Source organism: Sciurus vulgaris, assembly GCF_902686455.1.
Source record: "Sciurus vulgaris genome assembly, chromosome: 10".
NCBI classification, from domain to species: domain Eukaryota; kingdom Metazoa; phylum Chordata; class Mammalia; order Rodentia; family Sciuridae; genus Sciurus; species Sciurus vulgaris.
The window spans coordinates 125,874,977-125,887,425 of NC_136470.1; the positions used below are offsets into that span (position 1 = coordinate 125,874,977).

Here is a 12,449-nt window from a genome sequence, read left to right on the forward strand (position 1 = left end):
GCCCGCCAGATTTTGGGATTCAGTTGCACGTTGCCCTCAGGTCAACACCCAACTTCCCGGCTCTGGATTGACACTTCGGTCACCTGACTCGAAAGTGCGTGCGTATCCGCAAGTGAATTGAAACCTTGCACCTGGCTCAGTGGATCTTCCCGGAAGCATGGCGAAGAGCCAGAGGGCTTACAGACCTGGGGTCGCTTGAAATACTAAATAGACCCGCCGCCCAACCCTTCAACGCACGCACGTTCGTGACTTGTTTCTCAGACGTGCTAACCGGCACCCCTTAACTCCTCTTCGTTTGTTTCCCCATCTGTAAAATTTGAAAGAAGATCATTTGCCTGGGCGGTTGTGAAAATTATGTTTGAAAACAGTAAAGGCCTGTGTAAACGTGAGGCATAATGAAGACTCAGGAACAGTCAACCCTATTAGTACCTGCCCACTAGCCAACAGAACAGACGCTGGAACAGTTTATAGACGTGTGCACATTCACATCGGCTCGTGTAAATGTGCGTGCCTGTCTCCATAAACATGATAGATGCGCACACAAGTACGCATGTATGTTCACACAGATACAGGACATGCTTCCGCAGGCGCGTGCATGCACACCGAGCTCCGCACGCGAACCCCGCAGTCTGCGCCTGGAGGCAGGGTGTGGACGTTGCTCTGCGGACTCGTTTCTCCCGAGCTGGGTCAGTGGTTCCCGGGGAAGTAAGGTCCCGGGTGCGGCTCTGGGGTGCGGAAAAGGCCGGATCCGGGTCTGTAGGTCATCGCCTCGGCGCCGCCGGGTTCCTTTATCTCTGATCTGCCGGCGGTGGGCAGCTCCAGTTTCAGCGGGTAGCGAGACCCCTGAGCCTGTTGGTGGGGGCAGGGAGCAAGAAAAGGAGGTGGTGGAAGGTGCTTCGGGCGCGTGAGGCTGCAGGGCCTCGCTTCCCGGTCTATCGCCCTTTCTTTGCCTCTCCATGAAGAACCCCTACAGAAGAAAAAGGAGGGACCCTGAGCCATTCCACTTAGGAAAGGTGACCCAGGCCCTCTACCCCCATAAGTCATCGTGAAGGAAGGCGAATGACCCTGGGAGAATATCTGATCCAGAGCGTTTGGGCTGCCGTGCTGGCCAGAGCCCCAGAAACCTACAAGGTGTGCTTGCGCAGCGCTCCACACTAGCTGGTCGCCGGACTCTTCCCTCTTTTCTTCGAAGGGATTCAGAGCTGCGCTCGCGTCTCCCAGGTGCGTCTGCGGTACCCTGGGAAGCTCAAGGCCGCTAGGCAACGCAGCAGAGTTGCGCAGCGACCTAGGTTTCTAAATCACAGAAAGTATTTGCTTCAGGATCACAAATGCTCTCCTGTTTTCTGTACAGACCTCTTCGGTCGAATGAAGGATGTTGCGCGGGAAATTTGAGGCCCAGCGCTAGAAGAGTTTCTGTGGCTGTAACAAGGCACAGGGGCGCATCTAGGATAGACACCACACGGGTTCGGATCCTGAGGGCGAACCGAGCCTAGCGGTTGCAAACGCCACAGTCGCAGCAAAGGTTTAGCACGACTGTGGAGATACGGTCAGGCGGGGGAACCCGGCTCCTTACTCCTCCCGGAGCCTTTAGGAAAGCAAAACGCTGGTGAGAGGGGCGTCCAAAAAATTTAGTGGCAGAAAACTTTCAGGGACATCGAGGATCTGTGCTGCATTTCGTCTTGGCGATGGGAGCAAACCGCGGCCTTGCAGCCCCTGTTTCGTGGATCCACGAGGCCTGGGGGTTAGAAACTTCCCCATACGAGGTTGAAAGGGGCCAGTGGGACTGGCCGCTGCCCTCTCCCTCGGGACTCCACAGGCCTCTGACCCGGCCTTTATCTCTGAACGGTCAGCAGTCGCGGGGACTTCAGGAAAGAGGACAAAGGCCCGGTGTCACTGCGGGCGGGGGCTTGGTTTCCTGGCTCGCTGTTCACACTCACAGTCTTTAGCGGTTGTTGGGGGGAGATTTTTAAAAAAAAATGTGTCGAATTTCCTTTTTTCTCTTCTAGAAACAAACAAACAAAAAAGCAAATGGCATATTCCCCTTCCCTCCTCGTCCATAGAGACTGAAGTTTCCCGGGATCTTGTTCTTTTCTTTTGTTTGCCTCCCTAGGCAAGCAGTTTTCCTTAGAGGAAAATTCAGGGAAAGGTTTTGTTTTATTCGGTTCGATAGTATTATTACTAAGGACAGTCTGGAGGGCTAAGGTCCCAACTTGGAGAACAAGAGCTGACCTCCCTACGTGGCTAGGGCTTCGACGGCCACTGCCTTGGGCATTTGGTACCGCTGAGCGTGATCAGGGCCTGCTGAGTTTCCTCCGGCCGACCAGCGATGCAGACCACAGGTCCCCCTAATTATCCCACCCCTCCAATTTTGTTTAGAGCTGGCAGGAGGGACTTTGCCCGCGCCGGAGGATCTGAGCTAGCAGCGCCGCCAACAGGCCCGCGGGCACGAAGGCGCTGGGGGCCCAGGTCCGGGTCTTCCCAGGCGAATGTCCCCGCACTGCCCCTGCTCCCCACCCGCGGGCGGCGCCTTTGCCGGCTGCAGCCTGGCCCAACCCGCTTCCTGCGTTTGCCCCTCGGGTTTTCCGTTCCTTCTACAAAGGCCCAGGGAGCCTCGCCCACAGGCTGACCCCCACAACCTCCCTCCGAATGGCCACCTTCTGCTTTTCTGAAAAAAGGAAAAGAAAAATTCAAACAGTCCCGCCACCCGGAGAGAGGCGATTGAAGACCAGAGAGCCTGGGTGGCGGCTGCCGCGAGCCCCAAGCGCTTGGGCGTGTGAGGGTCATTCGGGCCTTTCCACAGAAAACCTCGCGCGCTGGTGAACCTTGTCTTGGGAGAAGTAGAGGAGGGTTGGAGGAGTCCACGGAGGGTCCTGCCCTCAGGGGTCGATTGTTCACTGCCACAGCAACAGGGTGCTCCGTGTCCCCGAGGCCGACGAGTAGTCCACGCTGCGGTTGGGCAGAGTGGACACAATCGCATGTGTGTGGGTACCGGTGAGTGGTCAGGGGCTTGGGCTTTAGGGGCTCACAGATGTGGCTTGGCCATCGTGTGACGGGGTTAAGGTGTCAAGACCCTACAGGGTTACTACTAAAGGCTTTCCCTCCCTCCCCTCCTCTGTGTTCTCTGTGTTCCATCCCCTTCCATTCCATTTTCTTCCTCTTTCTTTCTCTTTCTTTCTTTCTTTCTTTCTTTCTTTCTTTCTTTCTTTCTTTCTTTCTTTCTTTCTTTCTTTCTTTCTTTCTTTCTTTCTTTCTTTTCTTTCTTTCCTTTCTTTCTTTTCTCTCTCTCTCTCTCTCTCTCCCATTCTGTAGGGAACTTAACTGTTATTGAATATCTACAACACGCTGGCATTAGAATATTTAATTATCTTAACCTTGATTCATATATATATGTATATATATACATATATATACACATATGCATACACACGTATACATGTGTGTCATTATTTCTGTTTTACAGAAAGAAAACCGAGCAGGGTATGATGGCCCTCAGCTGTAATCCTAGCTACTGGGGAGGCTGAGGCAGAAGGTTCACAAGTTCAAGGTCAGGCTGGGCAATTTAATGAGACTCTGTCTCAAAATAAAAACAAAAAGGACTGGGGATGTAGCTCAGTGGTAAAGTATCCCTGGGCTTGATCCCCAGTACCACAAAACAAAACAACACCCCCCCCCCCAAATTTGGAATTGGTACTTTGCCCAAGGTTACATAGTCATTAAAGAGTGACATCTGGCTTTGTGTCAGTTCTTTTCATCTCAATAGGCCCCTATCTGTGCCTCATCTTGCACAAGCCACCTCCCTGGAGTGACATGGTCTCAGGACAAGCTTGTCACAGCTCATTACCAAGGCAGAGCCTGTGCCTTAACAACCTAAATGGCAGCAATTTCTGTTGCACAGTCTGCTGGAAGCTTAGATCTGTGCCTGTTCTCCCTTCTCCTCTGGGCAGGCACATCTTTACTTACTGATTGTGGGACATCAGGTGGCAGGGCCTCTGCTACTTAGTCTGTGTGGGCAGCTAGGATCAGCTGCTCTCAGGTATCCCCTTAGAATTTCTGAGACTTTTTTTCACAGACAGTTGGGTAACCTGACTGGACCCTTCCTTTCTCTGGTATTCACATTCTCTAAATGTAGTGTAATTTTGGGTTCCTGGAACCCAGATGCCCTTTTTGTGCAGCCTAGAGCCCCTTTCTCAAGAAAGCATAAAGTCACTAAGACTGTTGGTTTTAAGAATCCTTATTATCTGATTGTTCTTAAGGCAGAACTGGGGACGTGAAGGTTGCTCCTGCCAGCATCATGCCTCTGGTCCCCATCACATAGGATAGAGATGTGGCCTCTGTTCCCATCCCATCCCTTCACACAGATCCCACAGGCTACTCTAAGGAACAGGGAAACCCAGACTGGGTGGTATGTACCTATAACTCCAGCTACTCCGGAGTCTGAGACAGGAGGACCGCTTGAACCCAGACTGTGCAACATAGACACCCACGTCTTATTTTAAAAAAAAAAAAAAAAAAAAAAAAAGCCAGGCACGGTGGCACACATCTGTAATCCCAGCAACTTGGAAGACTGAGGAAGGAGGATCGAAAGTTAAAAAAAAAAAAAAAAAGAAAAGAAATTTCAAGGCCAGCCTCAACAACTAAGTGAGGCTCTAAGCAACTTAGTGAGACCCCCATCCCAAAATAAAAAATAAAAAGTCATGGGTATGTGGCTTGGTGGTAAAGAGCCTTTGGATTCAATCTCTAGTACCAAAAAAGAAAGAAAAGAAAGAAAGAAAGAAAGAAAGAAAGAAAGAAAGAAAGAAAGAAAGAAAGAAAGAAAGAAAGAAAGAAAGAAAGAAAAGGAAAGGAAAAGAAAAGAAAAGGAAAGGAAAGAAAAAAGAAAAAGGAAGAGGAAGGAAGAGGAGGAGGAAGAAAAAGAAGAAAAAGAAAAAGAAAGAATAGGGGGATGGGGGAAATGGTGGTTGGGTTGGGGTTGGAGATGTAGCTCAGTGGTGGAGTGATTGACTAGGAATAGGGGCTGCCCCACAGTGGTGACAGAGCCAATAGGGCAGGTCTGCATGGTCATCAGAGTTAGATAAGCAGAATAGAGACACTGTAGGGCTCTTGAGCTTGACCAAGCCACTTTCTGTCCCCAAATTCCTTCCTGGAGGTCAGGAATTTGGCCCAGTAGCTTAGGTGCTCCAGGCCCTCATCAAGGGATGAGCTCAGTCCAGGGAAGTTCCCTGGCATCTTCTGCCAGCTAGCTTGCATGAAACCAGGGTTTACCCCCAAATTCCACCTGCCACCAGGGGGCTCCACAAGTTGGTTTTTCAGTCTTGGTTTGCAGGAAAGAACAAAGACTTGATGGACTTAACCTCAGGTGAGAGTCCTGGACTTCCTGTCCATCAAACTCCACATGTGGGACAGCAAACCCTTTACTGATGAAAGGGGAAAAGGCTGGGACATCTTATGGAGAGGGCTGTGGAGCTATCTGAGAACTCGCCAAGTTCCCTTCCCACAGTCTCTTGGTACTAGTACTGCATTGGCAAAGACTTATCCTTAGTCTCCCTTGAGAACAGGACACCCCTCCCCAAACCACTTACTTTGGGCAGTTTTAGGGGGAGCTTCTGGACAGCTTTGAGAATCTGTATGTAAATGTGGAGCGAGGGCTCACCCTGTCAGCAGTGAGCTGAGGATGTTTACATCCATCCACACACAGCATTCAATACCATATGTAGCAACTCATTACCCAGGACCTTCAGAGGGCGACAGGGTATTTGAATCAAACTCTATTTGTGTTGTATTTACAGTACCCTCTGGCAAACGTATATACATACACCCACATAGGCCGCTGGCCATCCAAACCAGACTGTATATTATAAGGCATAATTGCTACATGTCAGGAACTCCCTTAAATCCTTTTCTCTCACTTAGGAAATTCCCTAAACCAACTTCTCTAACAGAAACTTAAAAGTGCAAAGAGGGAGAGGAAAGAAAGGAAATAAGAGATGAAGAAAGTCTGCAATTGCCCCAAACTTTTAGCACTGGGGGGGAAATGAACAAACAGTAGAGTTTCTGAGACGCCCCCAGGGCTGCCATTAGAGACAGATGTCTTCCTGTGGGCATGCATGGGGAAGTGGGGTATGGTTTGGCTCCCTTATTTCACCTCCTCCAGCCCCTCTCTGTAGCTCTCACCAATTCTTTCATTTCATCCTACTTGCTTGGTGAGGCTTCTCAGTCTTGGGTACCTCTTGCCTTTCAGTTTCCAGGGGCAGAGAGAGGCTCTGTCCTACAGTGCTGGGCCAGCCCAACTTTCTTACCTCAGTGGCTCTGCCTGGGAGGCTGCCCTCCCCTGCTTTTTCTACTCTCGGATAGCAGTTAAAGGGGGGTGCTGACAGCCAGACTCTAAGCAGGGAGCCTCTGCTGTTACTGTTCAGCAAGCCAGACATATATGCCTCAAACATAACAGCACGCATCCCCATGAGGTATAATGCAACACATACTGTGGTCCCAGTAAGCACTAAGTGTTAGCTATATGATTATAATAATGCCCAAAGTATGTGCTCTCTCTGCAGGTGAGTGACACACACACATACACATCTCCCATTTTTACACCTAATTGACATCTAATTGACACTGTATGCACATACATTTGCCGCAGGCACAAGACTTTACAACTGCCCACGGGATACACATCTGTATCACAGAAAGCACGAACAGACAGGTGTGCAGCAGCAAATTGTCTTTTCTACAACTCCCCTTAGCCAGCCAGAGAGTGAAGCAGACAGGCACCCGAAGCACCCAGACATCAGGCCTGACGGGCCTCTGGGACTTCTTTCCTTGGCTGTTTCGCTCTCCAGCCTGAGAACTCCAGTTCCCATCTCAGGGTTGTCTCTGAGAACCCACCGTGTTTCATCTACCACCTAGTAACCTTCCTGGGGATGCCTGAGGGAGGAGCGAGCATCTGGAGAGGAAACCTTGCCCCTAGGTCCCAACTACACATAACAGGGATACTACCCTGATGTTCCCATGGCAGATCCCCAGAGGAAGGAGGTGAGATCCTACAGGTACAGTTCCTGTAGCCCTCAGCAGCTCCCAGCCCACGCACTGGTCTGGACCTGTTGCTGCTGCTATCTAGTCCTGGAGTTGGAGGGAAAGGTAAGGGACAGGTAGCTGGCCATGGGGTCTAGCTCCAGCTGCAGCAGAAGCCAGCCAATACCTTGTCATCGCATGAGAAAACTGAACGACAGACCACCCTTAATCTGTCCAGGACATCCAGACTACAACCAGGTCAGACTTCTGTATGTGTGTGCGGAAGCCTAAATCTTAATTCGTTACTTGAAGATCTCCACAAAGGAAGAGAAAGAAAAAAAGTTTGTGGCCACACAGTATATTCATCCCTTCCCTAAACCCCCAAATCTCTTACCCGTATTTCAAGATAAATGAATTCCGATTATTAAAAATAATGAAGCCATTCATTGCATGTAGAATGTATAAACAGGTTTGCAGTGTACGGCACATTTCGATACCACGATTTTATATACTGAGAATAAACTGTTTTGGTTGTTATATTTGCTCAAAAAATTGAAAAGTATGAGGATAATACTGAAAGCACAGCCTATACAACTAGTACAATTGTGTGAGAAGCAAAATACACACTTACATAGGTGCAAAAATGGAACAAGCCCTATCTACAGTAGTGCCTTGTGAAAGAACAGGTTTCTGCTGAAACCACCAGCAATGACACTGAAACAAATAATCTCTAGGAAAACAAAGCACCATCCCCAGCCAAAAATGCCCAGTCACCCTGGTTGCTCTCAACCTTTGTTTAGATTCCTCTGAAAAAGAACAAACTTTTTTTTTTTTTTTTCCTGAAAAGCTTCCTCTTTTAACTGCTACTGAACTAAGACGCAAAGTAAATAATTTAAGTCCGTGTTAAAAGAAAAAAACAAAAAATTTATTTGGGAATTGACAAGGCACCCACGCGCACACACACGCATACAAGCACGCACGCACACACAAATACAACAAAAGTGCTCTAGTTCTCTCTAGAAAATTTGGTCCCCCAAATAACATACTACACAACAACCAGGTCTAAGGTTTTTGGGCCAGCTGGCCCGGGCCACAAGCCCGCCTGGGCCGGCCGCTGCTGGGTTTCACATTTCTCCTTCCAAAAGTGGGAGAAGCAAGACGTTAGAAAAACAAAAACCAGGGAGGGGAGGGCCACCCCTGCAGCGTGCGCTGGGCAGGCAGTGATCTCCCGCAGTCCGGGGCTTGTGTCCGAAGATTCTGGGAAATTTTTTATTGTTTTCCCCCCAAGCAGGGAGACAGGAAAACTCCCCCGATTCACAGACGAACCATCTTTTACTGGTTATTTTCTCCTACCTTCTTGAACACAGCTTTCTGAAGTCCCGACGGGAGAAGATGAGGGACACTAAAGCTTTTGATGTTGATGTTTGGTTTTAGCAAACTCCAAGGCCATGATACTTCGCCGGTTTTCCCGCGAATGTTTTTTTTCTCTTAAAAAATATTTTTCAATGTTATCTAAAGAAGCCCCACCGACCTCTTTAGCAAGACATTAGCCAGCCGTCCCGGCCTGGAGATGCCCGAAGCGCCGGGATGGAGAGCGGAGCAAACGCCGCCACATTCCACGCGGGGATGTGGAGCAAACATTAATGCAGGCCGCGGAGCTGGGCTGCCCGGCTCCCCGCTTGGGCCCAACCCCCGCCCCGCCCAGTGGCCCCGCTGCAAGCGGCTTCTGAACAGCTCCAAGAGGGTTCGCGGAGCAATCGGACACGTTCGTCCCTTTCTCCGGTGGCGTGGGTCCTGTTACCGGTCCAGCCCAGCGCTTCTAGCCAAGAATTGAACGGCAATCGCGCGGGGAATGCCCAGCGAAAGCCCACCGACCTGTAAGAGAAGGCCAAGAGGTCTGCGCCGCCGACGCGGTTGCACCCCGGCCCTGGGCGCTCTCTTTCCGTGGTGAATTTTGGCATGGAGTGTCCGGCCCAGGCGCTGGGGCTCCAGGAGACAAGGCCTACATGTAGAAAGCACTCGGAGAGGCGACCTCAGGCCTGGGGAGCAAAGGGCATAGAGGGCAGGGAGGAGAGCGCAGGAAGAGAAGCGGAGGGGACAAAGAGAAGCAGGAGGAGCTGAGGGAAGCGAAGGGACGCAGAAGGGTCCTGGGTGCTGGCTCAAGAGTCGGCCTCAGAGGGTGCGCGGTCGGACGGGCGACTGTAGCTCTGACTAGGGCCGGCGTCGGGCGTCCTCGAATCCTTACATCGGTCCGCGCCGGCATGCGGTGACTCTCAAAGATCCAGGCGCGAGTGCAGCGCGCCAGTTTTGCTGTCGTGGTCCCAGTAAGAGCAATGCATCATGGCGAGCTCGGGCTGCCGGGCGCAGGCGAACTGCAGGCCGGGCGCACTGGTGGGCGCGGGTGCTGGGGGCGCGGCAGTGGCCGGGCTGGCCGGGCTGAGCTGGCCCGGGGGTGGCGCGGCAGCCCCATGGTGCGGCGGGGCTGGCGGGGGTGCGGCGGCTGCATGCAGATGATGTGCGTGCGGGTGCGGATGGGGGTGCGGCGGCGGCGGGGGCGCGGCTGGTGGGCCTCCCAGGCCATTGTACGAGTTCACTACTCCGGGGGGCAGCGCCATGCTCTGCACGCGTGAGTACGGCCCATACGAGGCTGCCGGGCCAGCCAGCCCCTTGACGACGGCGGCCGCGCCGGGACTGCCCGGGCCCGCGGCCGCAGCCGCCGCTGCAGCCGCCGCCGCTGCAGCCGCCATCTGGCAGGAGGCGTAGGGCATGGGTGAAGGCGGTTGTGGTAGCGGCCACGAGTTGTTGAGGAAACCCGACTGCAGGTACTTTGGGGGCGCCAGGTAGCCATAGCCGTCGGCCCCTGCGCCCGCCACGCCGCAGCCGCCGGCGGCGCCTCCGGCTCCGAAGAGCCCCTTGCCCGGCTGGAAGTGCGCCGGCGGCGGCCGGAAGGGCCGCTTCATGCGGCGGCGGCGCCGGTAGTTGCCCTTCTCGAACATGTCCTCGCAGGCCGGGTCCAGCGTCCAGTAGTTGCCCTTGCGCTCGCCGCCGCCCTCGCGCGGCACCTTGATGAAGCACTCGTTGAGGCTGAGGTTGTGGCGGATGCTATTCTGCCAGCCCTTCTTGTTCTTCTCGTAGAACGGGAACTTGGCGATGATGTACTGGTAGATGCCAGACAGCGTGAGCCTCTTCTCGGCGCTCTCGCGGATCGCCATGGCGATGAGCGCCACGTACGAATACGGGGGCTTCTGTGCCGGGTCGGGCTTCTCCGGGGCTGTCCCGCCGCCACCCCCGCCGCCCTTGCCGGGGCTCGGCGGCGGTGCCTCGGGCTCCTTGACTGTGCGGCCGGTCTCGGGGGCCAGCAGGGTCCCCGCGGCGTCCTCGGGCTCGGGGTAGCTGGCCATCATGACAAAGCCGGCGCGCCGCGGCCCGGTCGCCACTGCTCTCCTCTCTAGACGCTGGCTCCGCGGAGTCGGGGCGCACGAGTCCGCTCGCGGCCGAATCTTCAAACTTCTGGAGACAGAGGATGCCGCCCGCGTTCGCTCACTGGAGGCCTCTCGCTGCTCTCGATCTCCTTTCTCTTCCCCCAGGGAGCGGCCGGCGGGAGTGGAACTCAGCCTCTGGCCATGGGGAGTCTGCCCAACAGAGGGGCTCCGGCCCCGCCGCCCCTCCCCGCTCAGGCCAGTCCCCGCCTCGGTGGGTTTTCTTTTCTGCGCTTTCCCCTCCCCCCTCCCCCCGGTTTCCCGAGGCACGACCCGCGTCTCTGGCGGAGCTGCCTCCTGGAGTCCCTAGAGCGCCAGGAGCTTCGCTCTGTTCTGATTCGTATGGGCTCCGCCGAGTTCCGCTTGCGTCAGGCGCCTTCGCCCCTATAGCGGGGCAGCCAGCCGCGCACGGGCGAGTTCATCTCCAAGTCACTTTTTGTAAACGCCCCGCACAGCCCGGACCGGCCTGCCCCCGCTCCTCTAGCCTCGGGGGCCCAGCGGACGGCACTCTCACACTCGCACAAGCCCTTGAAAACTACCCGCGCTCGCTCTGCGGACTGGGCCAGGAGACACCGAGAGCCCGGGGAGTGGGGGGCGCCTGCCCGCGGCCAGTGCCCTGGGAGCTCGGGCCCCCGCGAGGAGAGGCGCTCCAGGCCTCCTCGCGGCTATCAGGTGAAAGAAAAGGACTCTCTTGCCGCTGTCCTGAGGCTAAATTTCTAACTTGGGGTTGGGGGAAGGACAGAACAGCAAGTGGGCCCGACCCGGGTGGAGTGGGGAGAGCTTCGCCATGATTTGGGGAAAACCGGCCCAGAAACGCTTGTCACTGGATGAAGAAATCTCGGCCTGCCGGGTCCCACGGTCTCTCAGTCACTGGGCCGGGATGGGGTTGGAGAGAGGATCGCTGGGAAGAGGCGCCCAGGGGCACCGTCTGAATCGCCTCTGCCCGTCTCTGCGCCGAGAGTGGATGTAGGAACCAGATCCCTCCACGGAATCCCGTGTCAGTTCTCCAGGTTGGGTGTGTGCTTTAACAACACCAGGTGGCTGTCCCCTTCTCCTGCCACATAGGCGAGGATCTTGTGATGGGCTTTGGGGAACTACATATATGTGTACGCAGGTGTCACATATGGAAGTCATGAGAAGGTTTGTCCTTGAGATGCCTGACATACCAGCTGTCCAGGTGCAAGAGTACTGGTCAAAAACACAGGTATGCACACATACAAGGTGTGAGACTTATATTTATGAGTTATAATACATTTATACTTACAGACATGTAATAATACATGTATATTAAGTATCAGAGTAAATGTGTTTATGAATGTAGACTCTTCTCTCTTTTCTCTCCTCGCTTCCCATTTTTCTTTTCTTTTCTGCCTTTCACAGTTCTTCTCCACCTCCTTTCTCCCCGTGTATATTATCCTAACATAGACTTGGAAGAAAAACAACAGCCTGAAAAAGGCACTTGTTCAAAATTCTCTAATGATGAGCCATTTGTTCTGATCTTCTTTCCCCAAAGGTTCAGAGGTGCGTTCTCACCTACCTTCTACAGGAGTCTGATTGGGGTGGAGTTACATCAGCATGTATAGAGAATGTCTCAGAGGAAATCTGCCCTGGCATCAAAATCAGGTGTGCCCTTTAACAATATGAATTTTCACTGAGCCGTAATAAAAAGCCTGCAATTCTAAAGTGTGAGAAAGGTGGCCTCAAACTCCTGAGTGCTGAGAAGGGGGTCAGGATGCTTTGCTGAGGAGGGTGGACTGAATGAATGTTATTCAGGTGTGTGTTAGTGATTGGCATGTCTGGAATGACTAGTCCAATGCCTGTCACTACCTTTCCTCCCCAGGTTCTCCAGTATCAGAATTCTCAGAAAGCCTGAGGAACCCACTGTGTCACCTACATATGCTGTCTGCTTCTCACTCAGACCTCTGATTTGAATTCTGAGATGAAAGGAAGGAAAGGGTGATG

The 12,449-nt window shown here is 53.4% G+C and overlaps 1 protein-coding gene across 1 annotated transcript; it reads right to left on the reverse strand.

Annotated features, from left to right (window-relative positions):
• Positions 1-7,957: 7,957 nt before the first annotated feature.
• FOXL2 (forkhead box L2) lies at positions 7,958-10,648 on the reverse strand. Its single transcript, XM_079156081.1, has 2 exons — positions 9,254-10,648; positions 7,958-8,883 (listed from the first exon to the last, which is right to left on the reverse strand). Exon 1 carries the CDS (start codon positions 10,410-10,412, stop codon positions 9,282-9,284), a length of 1,131 nt encoding a protein of 376 aa, XP_079012207.1. The 5' UTR covers positions 10,413-10,648; the 3' UTR covers positions 7,958-8,883; positions 9,254-9,281.
• Between the last annotated feature and the right edge of the window lie 1,801 nt (positions 10,649-12,449).

What these genes read in the sequence shown, in the direction of transcription:
- FOXL2 (XM_079156081.1), bottom strand. Translation starts at nt 10,412, where the DNA reads ATGATGGCCAGCTACCCCGAGCCCGAGGACGCCGCGGGGACCCTGCTG.